Source organism: Panthera pardus, unplaced genomic scaffold, assembly GCF_024362965.1.
Source record: "Panthera pardus isolate Hobbes unplaced genomic scaffold, ASM2436296v1 HiC_scaffold_24, whole genome shotgun sequence".
In the NCBI taxonomy this organism is placed as follows: domain Eukaryota; kingdom Metazoa; phylum Chordata; class Mammalia; order Carnivora; family Felidae; genus Panthera; species Panthera pardus.
The window spans coordinates 4,174,315-4,195,768 of NW_026526810.1; the positions used below are offsets into that span (position 1 = coordinate 4,174,315).

The window sequence follows — 21,454 nt, forward strand, 5'->3', positions numbered from 1 at the left end:
AGCTCATTGCTCATTCGGGCAAGGTGTGGTGCAGGTCGGCTCCCAGCCTCTTCCAGCCAGTGATTCAGGGATCTAGGATTCTTCCTTCTTAGGCTGACACCGTCTTTATGAGAGGCTTTGAGGTTCTCCAAGGCAGAAGAGAAGAAGGCCAGCTCTTAAGAAACATTGGCCCTGGGGCACCTGGGTGGCTTAGTCGGTTGAGTGTCTGACATCAGCTCAGGTCATGATCTCGCAGTTTGTGAGTTCGAGTTCCACTTCGGGCTCTGCGCTGACAGCTCAGAGCCTGGAGCCTGCTTCAGATTCTGTGTCTCCCTCTCTGTCTGTCCCTCCACTGCTCGCACTCTGTTTGTCTCTCTCAAAAATAAATAAATATTTTTTAAAAATTAAAAAAAAAAGAAACATTGGCCCCCAAGGGACACATTTCTTGTCACAGCCTATTGGCAAAAACTGGTCACATGACTCCTGTCCAATTGCAAGGGATACTGGGAGATGTAGGAGGGCACATGGAGTGTTTGTTGAGTGCTGCTGTCCTCACCACAGTGCCCTGGCTGCCCCGTGCAATGAGCCAGGTGCCTCTGAAGCTCCTACCAGGAGTATAAGGCACGGCCCCTGCTCTCGAGGAAATTCCAGCACTGTTTGGGGGGGGAGACCAACCCATACACTAGCAAATTATCAGGCCAGATTGATAAGCACCACAGGAGAAGCAGGAGCAATGTTCATAATAGGTGGAAGTGATTACCTCAGTAGGAACTGGGAAGGAATGGAACAAAAAGAACATTTCCAGGAAGATGTGATTCATGTGGTTAGTTTGGGGGAGGGGGGCGGTGAGGGGAGGGGAAAGACAGTGTTCACCAAGGAGACGTGGGGATGAAAGTCACATCTGCAAGGGAGGGCAGAGCATGTGTCTGTGTAACCTCAGACCTCCTCCTGATCAAACTCTTCCCTCCCCGTCTCTGAGCACAGCACTGATGTCCTGAAAAGAAATTCATATCCAAAAGCCTTCTCAGGCGAAAGGTCTTACAATCAGAAAATAAACAAACCACAAATCCCTTAATCTGGCATGTGGCCGGTGTTAGGGCTTCAATTTGCTCAGGGAGCAAATGGAGCTATGCTTTCGTGCAGGGACACTGCGGTGGCCCGCACACCCCTGGGTAGGGTCAACAGCCTCTGTGGCCAGCTCGGTCCTGGCCTCGACCCTCTCAGAGTCACCCTAGGGCGGAAGAGGCCCAAAAACCAGGAGTGGGGAGGCAGCGTTTTATCTAAGCTCTATCTAACCTTTTCTCAGGCACATCTAGGACTGCTGCGTTTTCCCCTGGAACCTGAAAGAAGAGGTCAAGTTCAATCTAGGAGACCCATCGATTACCCACAGATACAGTCTGTTGACTCACCCAATAGGGCCTCACATGATGTTTTTAATTTATTTTATTTTTTTTTTGAGAGAGAGAAAGAGTGTATGTGAGCAGGGGAGGGGCAGAGAGAGGAGACACAGAACCTGAACCAGGTTCCAGGCTCTGAGCAATCAGTGCTTAGACAGACACGAGGCTCGAACCCACGGACTGTGAGATCAGGACCCGAACCGAAGTTGAATGCTTAACTGAACCACCCAGGAGCCCCTGTTTGTTTGTTTGTTTTAATTAGTTGCCAACATTTAAAAGCTTCGAGAAATTGCATAAAAATCCAGATCTCTGATACTCTTGGGAAAAAAAATCAGAAAATTCGGCAGCACCATACTGGACAATGGTAAAACTGAGTGCCCTATTAGATGCCACAGTCCCATCACTGGCAAGCCTGAGGGTGGGCACTGGTTTTCTCTACACACATCCCAGCTCCCAGCTCACTGTGTCACATCCCCTGCCAGGCTGCCGGGCTAGATGAGTTCTCTGGGCTCAATTGTCTTTAAAACTCCACGATTATTCCTTTTAGACTCACTCGTTGCCCATCTTTTCTCTAAATATACCTTCCTCTTAGTAGAACCACCTACCAGTGAGAGCAGGGCTTTGTAGCCTTGGCTGCACATTTGAACTACTGGAGAAGGTTTTAAAATTCCCAGTGTCCAGTCTGCACCTAGAGGTTGCATTCAGGTTCAGTGCTCTTAAAGCTCCAGGCCATTCAGTGGACAGCCGAGGTCGAAAACCATCGAGTTAGAACCGAAAATGCAACAGGCTAGCACAGGAGTGGGAGAGCTCCCTGTTATCAGAGGTAGTTAAGCCAAGGTGAATGACCGCTTTGTTAAAGATGTGTGGGGCGATCCAAACATCAGCTGCTACTCTGCTGGGATTCTTCTCCTCCTTGTACTCTCCCTGCTTTTGCCCCCGCTCCCCCGGGCCCTTCCAAGCTCAGCTCAGCCCCGTTGAACATACAAGGAAGGACACCTTCTCTGGTGAGCCCCGACCTCAGCACCAAGCGCCCGCTCTGAGCCGGCTCCATGACCCCCACGTATCAGCTGGGAGTAAGCTTCTCAGCCGTGCAGGGAAGAAATGATGAAGGTCTGCACGATGTCCACACAGGTTTTCCCCCTATTTTTTCCCAGTTGTGTTTGTGGTTAGTGGAGCCATTGTCTTGCTCTCTGCCTGTGTCCCCTTCTTCTGATTCTGGGTTGAAAAATTCAGCCACAGGGAAGTTGCTTGGCCCAGACAGGATGAAACAAGAGACCCAAGCACAGTGGTCTTCAAGTGACAGGCTCATGAGATAACAGCAGTCGCCTGTACCCGCCTCCCCCCGGAGCACACGGTGCTCCAGAGAATCATGTTTGCTCTGATTCTGGCCACCTGGGACCACAGCCTCCACCAGCAAACTCTAAGGGGAGATTCAAATCACCCACCCTGACAGGATGGACCAAGGGAGGTGGGGGGGGGGGGTGTCCTGGAAATAGGTTTCATTATAGCAAATATTCCTGATATACTGAAATTATATGGGTTATTAGGAATCTGTAAGCTTGTCTGAGCCAACGGCTAATACCTCCTCCCCCCCCCACAAAAAAAAAAAAGGATTTTAAGGTTAACTTTCTGGAATGTCTTGGGGTTTCCCTTTGGGGGCTGCAGGAAGAACCACTTGCAAAAGACAGGGCATACCTGAGCTTCAAGAAAATCTTCCCCCTGCTCGCCCAGCTTTTAGCTAAAAACCACTGTGACTAATGAAGCAGTTTCAACTTCCAGCAACATGTAAATGTTCTGCCTGGCATACTTTTACTTCTGGCGTGAATTCAGTTGGTGTGTGTGACTATACAGTCACACGTATCACTGTGCTCAGGTGTCATCAGAAGCCGCACTGTGGCTGGGGAGTGCATGTGTCTCACAATGGCAGGTGGAGCACATGGGGTGAGGCCCCGAGAGTGTGAGGTCAGAAAAATACAGTCAGTGTCTGGCGTGGACACATGGTCGTGTGGAGTCGGTGGTAAGGAATTCTGTCTTTCCACCGAAGCATATGTACTACATGTAAAGGGATTCAGCCTAGGGTAAAGAGAAACTTTTACAAGAAAGAGGTTATACCACACACCCCAGTGAGTTTGAAAACCAAGCAGAAGAACCACAGTGGAGGGGCGCCTGGGTGGCTCAGTCGGTTAAGCATCCTGACTTCGGCTCAGGTCATGATCTCAGGTCTGTGAGTTCGAGCCCTGCATCGGGCTCTGTGCTGACAGCTCAGGGCCTGGAGCCTGCTTCGGTTTCTGTGTGTCTCTCTCTGCTCCACCCCTGCTCATACTCTGTCTCTCTCTCAAAAATAAGATTTAAAAAAATTTTTTAATTGTCCCCTTCCTGGAACCCTTTTGTACTACTGGTGGGAATGCAAACTGGTGCAGCCACTCTGGAAAACAGTGTGGAGGCTCCTCAAAAAATTAAAAATAAAACTGTCCTATTACCCAGCAATTGCACTACTAGGAATTTATCCAAAGGATACAAAAATGCTGATTCTAAGGGGCACATGCACCCCAATGTTTATAACAGCATTTTCAACAATAGCCAAATTATGGAACTATCCAAATGTCCATCGACTCATGGATGGATAAAGATGTGGTGTATATATACAATGGAATACTACTCAGTGATGAAAAAGAATGAAATCTTGCCATTTGCAACAATGTGGATGGAACTGGAGGGTATTATGCTAAACGAAATAAGTCAGTCAAAGAAAGACAGGTATCACATGATTTCAATCATATGTGGAATTTGAGAAACTTAACAGGTGATCATATGGGAAGGGAAGGAAAAATAAGATAAAAACAGAAAGGGAGGCAAACCACATGAGATTCTTAAATACAGAGAACAAACTGAGGGTTGATGGGGGTGGGGAAAATAGGTGACGAGCATTGAGGAGGACACTTGTTGGGATGAGCACTGGGTGTCATATGTAAGAGATGAATCGCTGGGATCTACTCCTGAAGCTAAGACTACACTGAATGTTAACTAACTTGAGAAGGAAGGAAGGAAGGAAGGAAGGAAGGAAGGAAGGAAGGAAGGAAGGAAGGAAGGAAAAAGGAAGGAAGGAAATCTAACATTTCAAACCTTAAAAAAATAAAGAAAGAAATTGTTCCCTTCCTGGAAAAGTGATTCACAAGCTCACGTTTCTTTTTTGTTCCTCTTCTCACTTTTTCTTTTTTTTTCAGATACTGGCTGACCAACAAAGTCCACATCAAAAGACCCACCACCGGTCTCTTGATGTACACCCTGGCCACACGTTTCTGCAACCAGATCTACCTCTATGGCTTCTGGCCCTTTCCACTAGATCAGAACCAGAACCCCGTCAAGTACCACTATTACGACAGCCTCAAGTACGGCTACACCTCCCAGGCCAGCCCCCACACCATGCCTTTGGAGTTCAAGGCCCTCAAGAGCCTGCATGAGCAGGGGGCTTTGAAACTGACTGTTGGCCAGTGTGACGGGGCCACGTAAGCTGGGCACCTCGTGGGACTCAGTGGCTCACATTTCCTGCCAGCTACACCACAGGCAGATGGGAGTCGGGGTGGTACAAATTATACAACAAGCAGGCTAGTGGTTTTCTTTGTTCAAGTGTAAAACAGTGACCAGAATATATATATCTATACCTGCATATATATATTGACCTGAGTATTTATAACTGTGTGGTGTTCATCTAGCATTAGGCAGATAAGCCACAGGAAGAAGGTGTGGAGAACCCACCCAAACCAGATGGAGACTCGGTCCATCTTTAAGGGCAGAAGGACTTGACATGAAAAAGAAGCCAGTCCCATGACTTTGGATGACAAACTGCTTCCTGGATTGGAGAGATCTTTGGGCTCATGGATGGATGGAGAGCCACCTGTTGGCAGCTGCCCCAAGCCTCCGAGATATGTGGATCCTGGGTGAGCCAAGACCCAGAAGGGACATCTTGACCCAAGTCTAAAATGGTGCTGTTCACAGAGGAGAAGGAGGTTGAGGGGTCCAGCCTGGCAGAGGAGTATAGGGACACTGGGAAGCAGAGGCCGCTTCAGAGCCGTGGGCCTTGTTCCACAAACTTGGAGTTTAACTCTCCCAGGGATGATCCCCGGTGGACCCACCTGTCCCAGCCAGGCTTCCACAGCTGTGGAGGGAAGGCTAGAGAAGAAACTATGGTCAGTGCATATTCTGGCTTTGCAAGAACCACCGAGGACCTGGACAGAGCAGGCAGATGACACTAAAGAGCCTTGCGTTTTTCAAAATTTGAGACCTCCTGCTCAGGGGAGCACTCCGCCCCACAGTAAGGCAGAAGCGTGTCCAGAATGTGGTGGTTTGGCGGGTGTTCTTTAAAGCAACTAGAGTCCACCAAGGAGCAAGGGGCCCTGGGATTCCACCCTCTGGGTTAGCCCCCTTCCTGCTCTGTTAGAATGTCACTGGAGGGACCGGACTGTCCCCTTCTGCCACCGGGGAAGCCATGGCAAAAGCTTGAAAGGGCACCATCAAGATAAATGTCACCCTTTTTAAAATATACATGATTGCCTTTCTGGGTGCCTCACAGAGCCCCAGAGCGTGAGACCTGAAAAAATGTTAAGCACCCAGCTTCATTTCTCTGTAACTGCTCTGTTTGCTTTCTGCATCATGCACTCGGGGGGCCTGTGCAGCCAGACTGCCTGTGTCAATGTCACTTCCTTATCATCTTCCTATCCTGATGGTCACATTAGCCGGCGCTGAGCTCCAACACTGAGGCTTTCAAGTCTGCAGGGAGCGGTTCCAATGTCCACCTCGACCCCCACCGGCCCACCCTCCCCCACGGAGGCAGTGATTTTAGAATTTCACGAAGATCCTTCTTGCCCCCTATTAAGATTAATAGTTAAGACTTTTTTTTTTTTTTTTTAACCCAAAGCCAAATGCAGTATCCAAATACTGGACACAATCTCCCTGGGGAAATCTGGGCTCCATGCCAATCACTTAGGGGCTAGAATCAGAGGTCACATATAGACAAGCATCAGCCGGCCTGATTAGTTAGATGTATTCCCTCACCTGATAAATAACAGTGTTTTCAAACATATTTGAAAGATAAGTAAAAAACCATTATCTTGAAGGTGAAGGGAGTTAAGAAAAGTAACCCAGATCTGCTCCCAAGCGCATGAGACCGGACATGATTAATCAGCGGCAATTCAGAACAGGACGTTGGCTCTAAATTCATGACTGAGGGGAAGAAGAGGCTGTGGGAAGGGTACGCAGAACCATCAACCCCCACACGTGGATACCCCAGCTCCAAACCGCGACTACGATTGCCACCCTGCATCTCTGTGTTTCTTCCCTTGTTGTTCTTGCTGTTGATGCTTGAAGTCTGAGATTTGGGATTTGCATTATAAAATGAATATTTTAAAAAGCAACAGCCCTAACAGCCTCTGTGGGAACTGAGTGGTTGGACTCCCTCACAAGAAATGGAAGTAATTAGTATCATATTTTACACTTCTCCAGAGCCTTTCATCTTGAGGATCTCAAAGGCCCTGGAAGACATTTAATGTCTGAAGCTGGCAATGCCCTGGGGAACAGGTAGAATTGCCTGGGTCTCGGTGGATTAACTAAGGCTTTGGACTCCAGAACGTTCCAGTGGTGAGTCCTAGGGAAGCTGGGATGCCAGGTCCTGGGGTTGGCCCCGCGCTCTGTGTACCGGCCAGAGCTCCGTGGAAGAGATGATTTTCCTTCTGTCCCATATTGAGCATTGTCCCCCATTGTCCCATAGTGTCCCATTGTCGTGGCTCCTTTAAACTGACAGTGGCGGCTGTTGAAGTAGAAGGAGCCCTGAGAACCTGTCCTCAGCTTCTCCCCAGAGAAGGGCTGGGGAGCCAGGACCATCCACACCCTTCTGTTCCCCAGCTCACAGGTCCTGCGCCACCAGAATGCTCTGGCCACTGATGGCAGAAGCTCCAGGGGCCTGGGCTCCCCCACCGGCTCCCGCTCCTCCAGCTGGGCGCACAGTCAGGAGGCAGCCTGCCCCCTCTGCCCATTCAGAGAAGTTCAGTTTGACTGAGGCGACACCGTAGCCTCTGGCACAGGCCAGCTAGCCTGGGTGGCCCCGAGTCCCAGCCTGCATCCGTCCCTACCACCTGGTCCACCACCTTGTGACGACAGTGGGCATGGCCATCCTCGGAGCAGGAGACCCTTCCAGTCACCTCCTGTTGACCGTTAGTCCCCAGTACTCTGCCATCACCCACCCTGGAGCCCCCGAGACCCCCATGCCCCTCAAGTCCCCAGATGACCACCGCCCTCCAGCAGCCACCTCCTTGGCCGATGGAGCCATCCAAAACACCATCTCTCCTCCAGATCTCCTGCTCTCTTTCCTCCCCGCTCCCCTCCTTCCTCCCATTTCTGGGAGGAAGAGACATCTGTCCTCTGACCAGTGACATTTTCCCCAGCCACTCCTCTGCCACCTCTGTCCTCACTTCCCCCAGCACACACCACCCATCCCGGCTTCTGCGGCCTCTTCCCTCCCTTCCCATCACGACCAGCCTTGGGAAGCGGTCTCTGGTGCTTGAGCTGAGGTCCCCCCAACCTGGCCTCCATGCTCCAGGGACCTGCAACTCAGCACCCTCCACGTGGCCACACCAAAAGACCCCTTGTCATCCCCAAGCTCCCCACATGGCTTGGTTCCACAGTGACCCTTCCTGGATACCCCTGTCCCCTTGGTGCCCAGGATGCCATGCTCTCCTCCCTTCCCAATGTCTCATCATGTATTTATGTATTTATTTATTTATGTATTTATGATTTATTTATTGCCACCCTTACCTGGATCCAAAAAGGACCCGAGGAGGGTCAGACCATCATTTCCTTCTCTCCACCTTGCCCCACCACATGGACACTCTGTACATGGGCGCCTTCCGTGGCATCCCCACACTACCCCTTGGTGGCGCCATAGACCTCATGCACCCAAAGGCAAGTTCATCGTGTCTGCCCCCCCTTCTGCCACAATCCTCTCTCTTCATGAGAAAAGCCCCACGACCTTCTCAACTACCCAAGTCTAAGACCCAAAAGTCATCTTCGACTCTTCTCCAGGGGTCCCCTTGTCACCCCTCCCCACCAGCTCTGTCCTTGCCTCCCCGTGGCTCACACAATTGCAGCAGCATGCTCCCTTGCCCTCACTCTGGTAACGTTGGCACACCCCCGGCGTCCTGCACCTGCATGGCGATTTTTATCTCCAGCCATTCACAAAACTTTAAACATTCCCCTGACCCACAAAATAAAGTACAAGTCTTCACCCTGACACTGTAGACCACCCAGTAACACCCCAGTCCTTCTTTACACCTTGCACTGGTCCATCTAGAATTGTTGCTACTTCTGGAAGGGGTGCCCGGGTTTCCTGTCTCTGTGCCTTTGGTCTTGCTGTTCTTCTTCTGTTCCCTTCAAGGCCCATTCAGAAACTACATCTTCCATGAAGCCCTCCCTGATCTACCAACCACTGGGATCTCTCCCTCCGCTGGACCACCATAGCACTTTATTTGTACCTTTCTCATGGCACTTACCATACTCTGCCTTGTATTATAGTTATTGTGCACTTGTCCTATGACCGTTCTTAGATTGTAAGCTCGCCAAGGGCAGGGACTGTGTTTTTCTCATCTGTGTCCATCACAGCACCAGGAGAGGTGCATAGCACACAGCAGTTGCTCAATAAATGTTTGTTGGATTAAATCCTGAATGCCTGTGGAGGGCTGTATAATTAATGAAGTCATTTTGCATCTGTAATGTCATAAGAACCTCCAAAAAAATCATATGAACTGGGCAGATGCAGAAATCATTATTCCTATTGGATGGGTCATAAAACTGAGGCAAGAAACTGCATGAAGCCCCATAGCTCACTGGCAGAATTTGCACTCAGGTCTTACCCCCTTATGGAATCTTCTGTTAATCCTTGTGGCTGGGTCACTGCAAACAGGAAACTGACCTTAAGCACAGTCCTGGCTGCCACAGGTCTGGGCATTGCCTTCACAGAGTCAGACATGAACATGAATCTCAACACAAACCCCAGATTTTGCACCCACAAAGGCAAAGCCTCCCTCCTTTTGGGGGGAGGACAAAAGCCATTCAGGTTTTACCAGGTCCCTGCGGGACCTCATAAATCATTCCCGCTGTTGTTGTCACAGGGTACGAAGCCATCCGTCCAGATGGCAAAGAGACCAACAGCTCCAAGGGGCCGCCGTTTGATAAATCTCTTCATGCCTAATTAAAGCCCCCCTTCCAGAATGAACGGAACAGGGACATTTGTTGATGCCAGTCAGATGGGACTCCAGACGTGTGTGCTGCCTCATGAATGCCCTTAATAGCATCCCCAATGACACTGACAGCCTGCCCTAGCCCGCCTGTCTCTCACCAGCACTGCTGGATGGAATCATCTCTTCCCGTCTCCATCCGCCTCCTTCTGCTTCCCCTAAGCAGGGCTCTTCCCTCTGGCATCCACCAAGAGCAGGGTGAGCCTGGGGAGCCAGGTTGCAGCTCTTCTCGGGTATCTGAGCCCTGACTGGGGCAATGTGGGGGGGTGGCAGAAAGGGAGGAGGGTGGGGAGCACCCTATGCCATTTCTCTGGGAAGCAAAATCCCAAGGGATTCTGCTCCAGTGGCAGGTTATCCACAGCAACAGGCAGGCAGCGGAAGGAGGTCTATCCGGAAGCAATTACCGCCCTTGGGCTTCATGGTGAGGGCAGGAGTTTCACCATTAGTGGTCCTGGTGGTGAGGCCGTATTCTACATACTACACATCGAGCCATCTATCCCCAAATCATCCAGTTTCCAGAATCATCCCCGTTGTGTATATCCAGAACCCAACAGAACCACCCAATGAGGACACTAAGGGTCCCCTGTGACTGTTCTTAGTCTTCCTCTCCATTTCCTCAGCTATCCCTCCCCTCCTGAGAACCTGGGGTGAGAAATGGGTCTCCCAGGGGATCCAAGCGCTACGTCAGGAAAGACCCAAATGCTCCAGCCATGATGTTCTAATATTAAAGAGGTTTCTCCAAAACTGACCCAGCACCAGCTGTGAGCAGCCAGAACTTGGGGAATTAATATAAAATGAGAGCCCACAGCCAAGCAGTGGGGAAGCTGCTCAGTGGCCGCGCGGACCCTGGCAGGGCAGACTCCGTGGCCAAACATGGAGGGGAGTCAAGTCGGGGTTGGCTCCACAAAACACCTCTTCGATTTGGTTTAAAGCACCTTCATGTTCTAAAACGAGGTGATCACAGGGGAGTGCCAGAGAGAGTCTGTGAAGAGACGACTGGCAATGAGAATAATTAGCCCTTCATGGAAGGTAGACGTTGCAAAGGAGACCACTCTGGGGCAAGCTGCTTTGCTCAAGGAAAGCCAGCATTGTGCATTCCCCTTGCAAGGGCCTGGGGTTGACAAGAATGTACTTCACTGTAGTAACAACTGTGGCTGCCGCTTGAGCTCAGGAGCAACCCATCTCCCCGCAAGAGCTCTGGGACCCGCACCTGCACCAGATGATCGTAGAAGCCTGCACTCAGAGCAGCAAGACACAGTCAAGATGAACCCAGTCGACTTGGGCGCCATCTCTTCCGTAAACTGGAGAAGATGCCTACCTACCTCTTTCACCGAGTCATTGTGAAAATGCATATAAAGAACCGGGTAGAGGGGCGCCTGGGGGGGCTCAGACAGTTGAGCGTCTGACTCTTGTTTTTGGCTCAGGTCGTGATCTCACGGTTTATGAGTTTGAGCCCCCCGCACTGACAGTGCTGAGCCTGCTTGGGATTCTCTCTCTGTGTCTGTCTGTCTGTCTCTCTCTCTCTCTCTCTCCCTCCCTCTCTCCCTCCCTCCCTCTCTCTCTCCCTCTCTCCCTCTCTCAAAGATAAAGAAATAAACTTTCAAAAAAAAGAACGGGGTGGAGAGAGAAGCTGGGTGAGGGGAGTGGGGAGGTTCAGTGCCATAAAGCAAATGAAATGGGTGCAGCTATGAGTTTGTAGGAATCTCCCCATGTCATTGCCCTGCTCAAACAAGAGCTAGTTTCCTTAGCTCTTGGAAAAAAAAATGCTGACGTTTCCGAGACTGCAAAATTCCACGGCTTACTGGGGCTTGAAACCCCCTCCCCTTTGGCTCATGCCATTCCAGGCACACAGCTTTTTCGGCTTCTCCTAAAACTTACCGGCCTCATTCCAGTCTCAGGGACTTTGCACTTACGGTTCCCTCTACCTGGATCACAGCTTCCCCTGCCCCTTGCAAGCTGCCACCTCCTCATGTTTCGAGTTGCAAATTGAACTTCACCTCCTGGGGAGTCCATCCCTGGTCTCCCACAGCTAATTGCTCTCTATTACCTATCACATTATCCTGCTAGGTAGCCTCTATAAACTCTCTGAATTGTCTCATTTATCTTGTAGTTCTCAGCTCCAAGAAACGTCATAAAAGGTCCCAATGCCCAGGCCACACTCTGGATAAGTTTCATCAGTTTCTCCGGAAACTCATCGGGGACGTCAGTATTTTTTAAAAGCTCCTTCTGGTGCACAGCCAGGATTAAGAAACAATGGCATTTGCTCCCTTGTTTGTTGCCTGCCTGCCTGCCTTTCTAGAATGTTCAGTGGGAACTCGTTTCTGACAGCAATGTCTTGTGCCCCGGGAGGGAGAAATGTCCACCCTTCATCATTGTTGTTAATGTGTCTGCCCCGGGTGCTGGCAACAGGCTGGCAATGTGACCAGTTCTCTGGAACTCTTAGGAGGCACAAACCAGCTTTGCACTCTCAGGAGCGACACTTTGTCCCCTGCAGCCGCGTAGGTGGCTGGGTAGCAGCTGGGCAGGTGGCCAGCATTTTATCCCGTTAGCCGAGTTGGGAGTGGAGTTTTTCCGGTGCCCTTTTCACCTACTCAGAGAACTTCACGACTCCTGCCCTACCCGGGATCCAGCTCGTTTCTGGTCTGAGCAGGCTTGAGAACCCCAGCCCCATCCCACTGCAGAAGCTGGGGGCGCTTTCAAATGGCTGGTACCTCAGCCCTGCACCCAGCAGGATTCTGATACAGTTGGTTCTGAGATGAGACCTTGGCGTCTCTAGAAGGCCCCCAGGGGGCACTGAGGTGCACCCCCACGGGAAGGGCTGACCCAGACCCAGCTCAGGAATCCCTGCACCAGTTCATGGCAACTTCCCTCAGGCTGCTGGTTGGAGGTCGTTCTTTTGTTTCTGGCTTCTGGAGTTTTCCTTCCTCGATGTCAAGCTTGGTTCCGTTGCATCTGCTGGGTTCTGTTGCTGCTGCTGCTGATGAAACACCTCCAGGGTTTGAGATCTCTGTATGCTTGCAGCAGGAGGAAAGGCCTGGCCTCACCTGCCTCCCCTTCCCAAATGTAAAGCTCTGTGAGGCCCGGGGCTACCTGGCATGTTCACTGAAGCATCCCCAGCACTGGAACTATGCCTGGCACAGAGAAGGCACTTCTTGTGGCCTGAATGAACAAACGGGCCCGGGCTGCAGGGAGTGAGTGCTTTAAGGAAGATTTGCACCCCGTTGACCCCCAGAGTGGGAAGGACTCCTATCTTAATGGGAAGAACACCGGGGCCTCCTGAAGAGGAACAGAGATTGCACCCATTTCTCCTTGTGGGCCCTGCATGCTGGGCCCTGTGCTTTCTGTAACACTTATCTTTACAACAGCCGTGTGAGCTTCATGCCCCCATTTTATAGATTAGATCACCAAGGTCTCAGAGGCTAAAAACTTGTGCAAGATGCCAAAGCTCATGAGCAGATGGTTTGATGCCAAAGCCAACACTTAGCACAAGCCCCTCGAACCCTCTACTCTCTAGACACAAGCTGAGCCCGCATACAGGAAGGGGCTCAGGAGCACCCAGACCCCTCCCGGCCTACTGCTTGCATTGGCTCTTCCCATGGGCACGGCTGCTATAGACCCAGAACACACTTGCACAACAATGTCAACTGTTAAAAGTACTTCCTTAAACATTAAAAAAAAAAAAAATTAAAGGGGCACCTGGGTGGCTCAGTTGATTAAGCATCCGACTTCGGCTCAGGTCATGATCTCACGGTTCATGGGTTCGAGCCCCACGTCGGGCTCTGTGCTGTCAGCTCGGAGCCTGGAGCCTGCTTCGGATCCTGTGCCTCCCTCTCTCTCTGCCCCTCCCCCAGTTGTGCTCTGTCTCTCTCTCTCAAAAATAAATAAGCGTTTAAAAAATTAAAAAAAGAAAAACTACCTCCTTGCCAGCTGGTTACGAGCTACCATGCTGAGCCCCCCCGAGTGCGCCACGCTCCAGCACCATGAGCAGAGTCCACTCTGACTGGCCAGGGCCCCTCACCATTCCCCACATCATCCCCTGCTCCCAGACCCTCCAGGCAAGAGAGCGGTTGGAGCAATCTGGATCACAGGGCAGGACACCGCAGCCTCCTCTCTCCTTGGTGTTTCTGTGGCAGCCAGGCCTGCAGAGGTGGCTGGCTTTCCCCCCTCTTGTTTCCCGTGGACACACCCTCGACCCAGAGCAGATGTTCTGTGCAGCTCATGTGAGCGTGGGTGGTGAATTCAAGTGCAGAAGCATCAAGAGACCTAAGAAGCAGGAGAGGCATCTTAGGGCAGTCAGCCAGGACTGGTGGTAAGAAATGATTGCCTTCACGAGTATATGTGAGGCGCAAGTGGAGGGTGGGAGATGGGCCAGGAACAGAGGGGTGGCAGGGGACCAGAAAAGCCAGGCAAGGTTCACTGAACACTAACTGAATGCTTTACATGGACTAACTCCTCACAGTGGTCCTTGCAGGTGGACATTATCATCATTCCCACCTCACAGATGAGGACACTGAGGCAAAGGGTTTATTAATTTGCCAGGGGTCAAAATTCCAGGAAGTGACTGAGTCGGGGTTTGAACTGAAGTCCACAGATTCCAAAGTGGTGCGGGAAGCCCCTCACCATCACCTTGGTCAGCATATCTCAGTGGCCTGGGGGGCTGCATTCCTCACTGCTGGATGACCAGCCTTTTCCCACAGGTGCTGTTCCCACACCAGTCGCAGCCACCAGCCCCCGCTGACCCCCAGCTGTCACCACCAGGCCCACCGAGTGGAAACGCTCATTAGCACGGTGACAGTGACAGGCTCTGTCTGCACAGGGCCCTGCGGATGCAGCTGTTGCTTTTTGAACTTGGCGAGGGAGCGGGGACTGGACATTTCCCTCTGCACACGCCGAGCCACTTGGCCCGTGTCCGGGGATGACATGGGGGACAGCCAAGCCACAGGCTGCTAGGAAAATGTGGAAGCGCCCTCTGTCAGAGGCTAGCCTGGAAAGGGACAGTGGACAGAGGTGAGAGGGTAAAGAGCAGGAACAGAAGAGACAGAGCATGGAAAAGGTCATGGAGCTTTCCTGTGAACTCTGCCAGATGTCACCAGCTGTCCTGCCAAGACCCTTGCTCTAACAGCCTGCCTCAAAACAACCATTCATACGAGGCTGAGTTACAGCACACAAGGGACCTCCAGACCTGCTTTGCAGCACTGGGGAACTGGGGCACCCCAGATGACCCAGCCCCAACCTTTCCTCCACAGCGTCCTGTCTGAGCTGCTGGGTCCAGCAACTTCATCCCCTGTCTGTGTTTCCCCATCAGCAAACTGGGAAAATGAAAATTTGCTTGGTTTAGATGCCCTTGTGACTAAGTCTGACCAGGCACCTTGAGCCCTCCCCCACCCCACCTCGAAAAGCCAGCGAGGCCTTCTCCAGGGCACTCAGGCCACTCAGGTGAAGCCTAGCCTGTGATGAGTTCTGCTTGGTCCCCGCCTGGCTCAGCCTCTCTGCTAAGCTGTTGCAGAAGTGAGTGGCAGGGCCTGGCGTGAATGGATGAACGATGCTTCCCAGTTTCCTGAAACCACTTCTCTCCAGCTCCTCAACAGATGGGCTCCCCAGCCTTGGTTTCCATATCTGAACAAAAGAGGTCCATTCCTCTGCCTTCCTCTACCTGAGAGCCACAGCTGGGATCATAGTAGTGCAGCAGATTACCATGGGTTTTGAATGCCAGTCAGAATCCCTAAATTCCCTCCCCACTGCACACCAGAAGAGGGCTTTGTCTAAGTGGCTTTGTGTCCCTGCGACACCCCGAGTCATGTAGTCTTAGGACCTGCCATTTGTTGAGTATCTACCGTTTGCTCATTGCCGCATCGGGCACTTTGCCCTCTGGGGTCAACAGTACTATCCCCATTTTATGGATGAGAAAGCCAAGGCCCATGCCTGTCAGATGGCTAGTATGGCAGCGCTGGGATCTAACTCAGAGGGAGAATTCCTTCTATGAATCTCTCCCTCCCTAATCTATGCAGCAGGTGGAGTCTGCTCATTCATTCATGCATGCATGCATGCATGCATCACTCATTCATTCATCTTTTCACCCACTCAAGAAACACTGGGGAGTTTCTCTGGGTGTCAGGGCACAAGAAGAGCCCGTGCTCACTCCTGAGGGGCTCACAGTCCAGTGTTGGGCATGGCAGAGGGAGGGCAGACACACAGCACAGCACTGTAAGGGTACATGTGAGGGGAATGAGCAGATTGCCCAGGGAGAGCAGAAAGAAAGGAGGGAGGAACCTGGCTGGCAGGAAGGCACAACAAAGAGAAGGGCCCTTGGAGGGGCAGCTCTCAAATGAGGAGTGCTTGAATTCTTACAGTAAGTGACTGTTCCCCTTGTTGCCAGTTTTCCAGCCCGCACATGTCAGCTCCTTCCTCTCCTGTTTGTCCATTCTCTTTGATGACCTTCACTACGGAGGGGCAGTGGAACTCTAAAACATGCCCTAGGGACTGAGTTTGCATGCCTGTGAAGACAACTCTCCTTTCCTCTACAGACACAGGACCCCAGTGGGGGCTGGGACCCTCTGGATCCTACCTCCCCACACCCTGGAAGCTTGGTGACCCTCTGGCTCTGGGAGTTGGGGGGTGTAGTCCATATACACAGCACACGGCCCCCACCAGTGAGCTCACCAGTAGGAGCAGGGCAAGGAGAGGGCCCCAAGTGGTGCCTGTGTCTGCTTAGAGTTGTTCATTCATTATCAGACACACTGAGAGCCAGCAATGAACTAGCTTTCTCTGGGCACTGTGGGAGACACAGAACCTGCCCCCAGAAGCTCAGGTCTGATGGGAGGGACAGTTCTGCACAACCAATGGCAGAATGAAATACAAGGGAAACGCCAGTCCAAGCAACTGGAGAGATTCAGGGCAGGCTTCGCAGAGGGAAGGATAGATGAGCTGAGGCTTGAGGAATGAGTAGGATTTTGGTAGTTGGATGTTGACTTTCTTGATTGGCCCTCTGGGATGGTTCCACCCTCCTTGGCAGCAGTGAGGAGCAGGGGAAGGTTCGGGCAGCGGACTGCCACACTCCTGCCAATCCCCACCAATTTACGAAAGCCACCAAGGGAATAAACCTTGCCACTGGCCTCCCCGCTACATTGAAATGCTGCCCCAGGTGAGGTTACCTGGATTCATGAGACCCTTGATCTGTGGATAATGGTCTCTGCCATTGCAGAGGGAGAGAAGGCAAGCAGGTGCCCACCCAAAGTGCTACAGTTTCCCAAGAGTGCTGTAAACTATGCAGACCACTGAGGCACTGATCTGCTTCCTCCTGCTCTTTCTCAAGGAACATAGGGGCCTCTAGCTTCTCACCAATGGGAGTCAAGCAGATAGAAAGGAGGAGCTAAGGATAAAAGTAGTGGCAACTCCATGGATCACTGAGCTGGGTGAGCAGGATCCTGCACTTTTTTCTTCAGCCCTGGAGGAAAAAAAGACCTGTCCTGGATCTGAGGAGCAGCCTCAGCACCTAATGATGTCATCAGTCGGGATCCCACCAAGCTAACCAGAATCTCCAGGAGACATGCCATCCTATTCCTGCCTGAGAGCATAAAGGATATGTGACAAGGTCCTAAATCTGAGCCCCCACCTACAAGAGGAAGAGGTGGATGGCAGGAATAAATGGGGCATGGTAAATAGTGGGGTGCCTCAAAATTTGCCTGCTTGGTTAAAAAGAAAGGAGAAATTAACAAGATGACCTACCCTGAATTATATCTGGAGGTGGTGGTGGAGGACGGAAGAGAAGCCCATTCTACAAAGTGGCACCTTTTCCCAAAATATTTAAGGTACTAAGACTGATGAAAAGGAGGAGGAGCAAGGTGAGTCAAGACGCAGAGACACATGGCTAAGTGGTGGCGCTTTGCTGGTGCTTACAACCTCACACCCAACAACGCAGATGCCAAAAGAGCTCATCCCTGCTTGCATTTCCAAAGGGAGACACGAGCTACACTTCTGTCTATAACAGATGGTGACTTTGAACTCAGCCTATTTAAAAACAGCATGCACAATGTGGGGTCTAGCCTTTCTCAAGAGCTGGGGCACAGAAGGTAGCCCTGCCTACTTTTGACTCGGGCATTATCTTTGCCAATCACGAGAGAGAATTTTAAGGACAATGGGACTTCCATTATGGAATTATAAAGAGGTTTCCCAGGGAAGCACTAAGTCATAGACTAGATTCAAACCCGATTTTTCCTCCTGCATGTGCCAGTGACAGGAAGCTGGCCTAGATGGCTCTATAATTCCAGCTCATGTTTCCTATGCTGAACACAGGGCAGCTGCCACCAGAACTTAACTCAGAAGGGCCTTAGCTGTACATCAAGGGACCGGAGAATATCAAATATTCACATGTCAATCTGTAGATAGGGGATGGGCTCAGGATGACTCATATGTACCCAGAGTAGGTTTAAAAGCAGAGTTGATTAGCTGAGTCTCAACCATATTCTAAACAAACTCCAAGCACAAAGCATGTGTTTATCCTCCCTTTGAAAAGCACAAACAATGACCCATTTCTACTGGAGAGTCTATTTCAGGCTGTACCTTCAATATAGTGTCTCTGTGTCCCACAGACACCGCCCCTCCCCTTGAAATCTCCTTTCATTCTGCCATATTCTACAAGAGAAAAAAAAAGATAAATTACGATGTGTTTCTGGAAATAAGGTCTTTTATAACTCCCTATAAAGAGAACAAAGTGGGCTCTCATCAAGCTTTCCATAAACCATTAAATAAACTCTTAAAACATTAAGAGACACTACGCGTCTTCCAAGTTGAAAAAGCCCATGATAAAGCCACAATATGCTACCCTGAAGGTTTATGGTACCAGAGTCACAGCACAACAGTTTTAGGGCTTGAGGGCATATGTGGTGGATGAATTTGTGCTCCAGGTAATGAAAAAGAAAACTCTCTCTCCACATTCAGTGGTCCTACTCTACCAAGCTCCTTTGAATTAACTATGGTTTGTCATCTACAAAAATACTCCAAAGCTAAGATACCTACTTACCACTCTTACTACAGAGAAGGAAGGCAGGGTGAGTAAAGTGCCCTGTTTTGCTTCCTGAATGGGAGTAGGACAGAGCTGTCCCAAGTTCCGATAAAAACAATTTTAAATGATAAGATGTATGTAAGATTCCAGGAATTGTCATTTAACAAGAAAGGGAGATTTCTAAAAATTGTGAGAACAGGTCTTCTGCATAAAGATGGGGATTGAACGCATCCATTTACCTCTATGGACTTTAGAAATCCTATTAAAATGATTTTTAAAAAGGATACAAATCCGGGCGCCTGGGTGGCTCAATCGGTTGAATGTCTGACTCCAGATCAGGTCATGATCTCATGGTTCATGAGTTCGAGCCCTGTGTCGGCCTCTGTGCTGACAGCTTGAAGCCTGGAGCCTGTTTCAGATTGTGTGTCTCCCTCTCTCTCTGCCTCTCCCCCACTCGTGCTCTGTCTCTCTGTCTCTCTGTCTCTCTGTCTCTCTCTCTCTGAAAAATAAATAAACACTAAAAATTTTTTTTTAAAAAAGGATGCAAATCTTCTGGCACATAAATCATGGGAAAGAAAACGAGAAATTTGGAAGATGAAAAGCACAGGGATTAATACAGACTGACCTGACTACGTTGTAAGCTGGCATAGGAAAGGTGGCACCAGGTGCCTGTGAATGTGGGGTGAAGATGAGGCTAAAAACAGGAAAAATGGTTAAGAGACATTACAGTAGTGATTAAACCCTCTGATTCCCTCTGCCCTCTGGGAAACTAGATGACAGCTCCTCACACATGTAGCACTGGAGAGGATAAAACCAAAGAACTGTGGATACCAGGCAAAGGTACGGGACAGAGGGACTGAGTGATTCTGGGCATATTAAATGTTGAGATTTCCCCTCAACAAACCCCATTTTAGCCTTCTTCCTCCTTCCAGAGCATTGGATATGGGGAGTCACTCTATAGGTAAGAGATTAGAAGAACTTCTTTTGGAATCTATCTCAAGAGAAAAACACAGAAAGATATTAACACTGGGGTCCAGCCAGATCACTGTACAAGAGCCCATAGTTAAAAAGCTTGTGGCAGAGGCAGTGCTGGTCAACAAGCATTCCATCTGCTCTCCCACATTTTCCAGCCCACTTGCAGTGAGGCAGAACCTAATTCTAACTAGATATGGCCAATTGACTTTAGGCAGAAGTGGCATAATACTTCTGGAGTAAGACATATAAGAACCAGCACAAACACACACACACACACAGAGCCATCTGGTTGACTATTCCTGTACTGTGCCCAAATAGACAACATGACCCACATGAAACAATAGAATGATGGAAACTCCCTCAAGCAGGGACCCTGAGTGCAGAGCAGAGCTCTAAAGTAACCTTCACTAAGTATGTTCTGTTAAGTGGCTCAGAAGTGGAGACTGTTTCCAAACCTAAGTCTATGGGAGCTCCCCTCTACTTGCTGAATGGTATACTACCCAATTCATAAATTACTTAACAAAGCCAATTAGATCTTCAAATTAAAAGAAGAAAAGCATAAGTGTAGTCTCTCATGACTAACACAAATACACACACATATACACATACACTGACACATGAGTTTTCAAATGCTATTTTCGTTCACAGTGCTAACACATGAGCATTCAAGGATCACCAGGCATCGGGTCCATCATCCTTCCAATTGTACCTCCTGGGCAAAGTTTCCAGACCAAATCTCCTCCTCACACCCATTGGACTCACAGAAAATTCACAACATTGCCTGCCAGCAGCCTCCATCCTCCCAGCTCTGGTGCCTCAATCTATAATTTCATCTTTAATCCTTAATCAATAACTCCAACATGTATCAGGTCACAGTCCACTGTGTCACCCAATTCTAAGGAAGAGCAGCATTCCAGGTGGTCCTCCAGAGGCTTTTCTTACTTGTTTTGCCTCCTCTCCCCTGTGGTGTGTGGATTGGGGTGGGGGGCGGGTCATATCACCTACCAACTCTACCCCCAAATATCCTCTTTCCAATTGCCATTTTCCACAATTATATGGCCTTGAGATGGGCAGTGGGTTAAGGATCAGGACACTGGATTTAGGTCACCCCCTTTGCAAGTCCTGAGTGGATGTGTAGCTCCTGGCTTTGGAATGCGAGAGTCATGTTCCTGGCCTGTGGCATCTCAGCGAAAAGAGAAATAGAAAGTCACATTTTCTTTATTTTTTTATTTTTCTCAATATTTATTTATTTTTGAGAGAGAGAGACAGAGTGCGAGTGGGGGAGAGGCAGAGAGAGAGAGAGGGAGACACAGAATCCGAAGCAGGCTCCAGGCTTTGAGCTGTCACGGGGCTCGAACCCACAAACCGTGAGATCATGACCTGAGCTGAAGTCGGACACTTAACTGACTGAGCCACCCACGCGCCCCAGAAAGTCGCATTTTAATGTACCGTTACAGGTCATGGTTCAGGCAGCTTGCTTGAAAGCCTGTTCTACAGGGTCAGGCAATCTCAGGGCCTAGATTTCTTAAAGCTCAATCTCCAAGGACCCAGAAAATAGACATTTGGTAACTCAAAGGCCATGATTATAGCTGACTGAAACCCAAAGAGCTACCAGAAGAGACGGGCCACACCTCAGGGATCTCAAACAAGATGAGATTCCATTATCTAACCCTTGCTTCTGGTTTACAATCTCATTAAAATCAGAATTCCAGAGTAGCTGCATCTGTGTTTCCATGACATCAAACGGTCTGTTGTTGGAACTATTCCCTGTCTGGGCAGGAAAACCTCACAGCAATGGGCAGATGGACATAGGGGTT

At 50.1% G+C, this 21,454-nt stretch overlaps 1 protein-coding gene across 1 annotated transcript in view; it reads left to right on the forward strand.

The window, feature by feature from the left end:
* Nucleotides 1–9,090, forward strand: part of ST8SIA2 (ST8 alpha-N-acetyl-neuraminide alpha-2,8-sialyltransferase 2) — a 67,020-nt gene extending 57,930 nt beyond the window's left edge. The window contains exon 6 of the mRNA XM_019460167.2: nt 4,601–9,090. Within this exon, the coding sequence (XP_019315712.1) occupies nt 4,601–4,886 (286 nt within the window). The 3' untranslated portion in view covers nt 4,887–9,090. The remainder of the gene's footprint in view (nt 1–4,600) is intronic.
* Nucleotides 9,091–21,454: the final 12,364 nt, after the last annotated feature.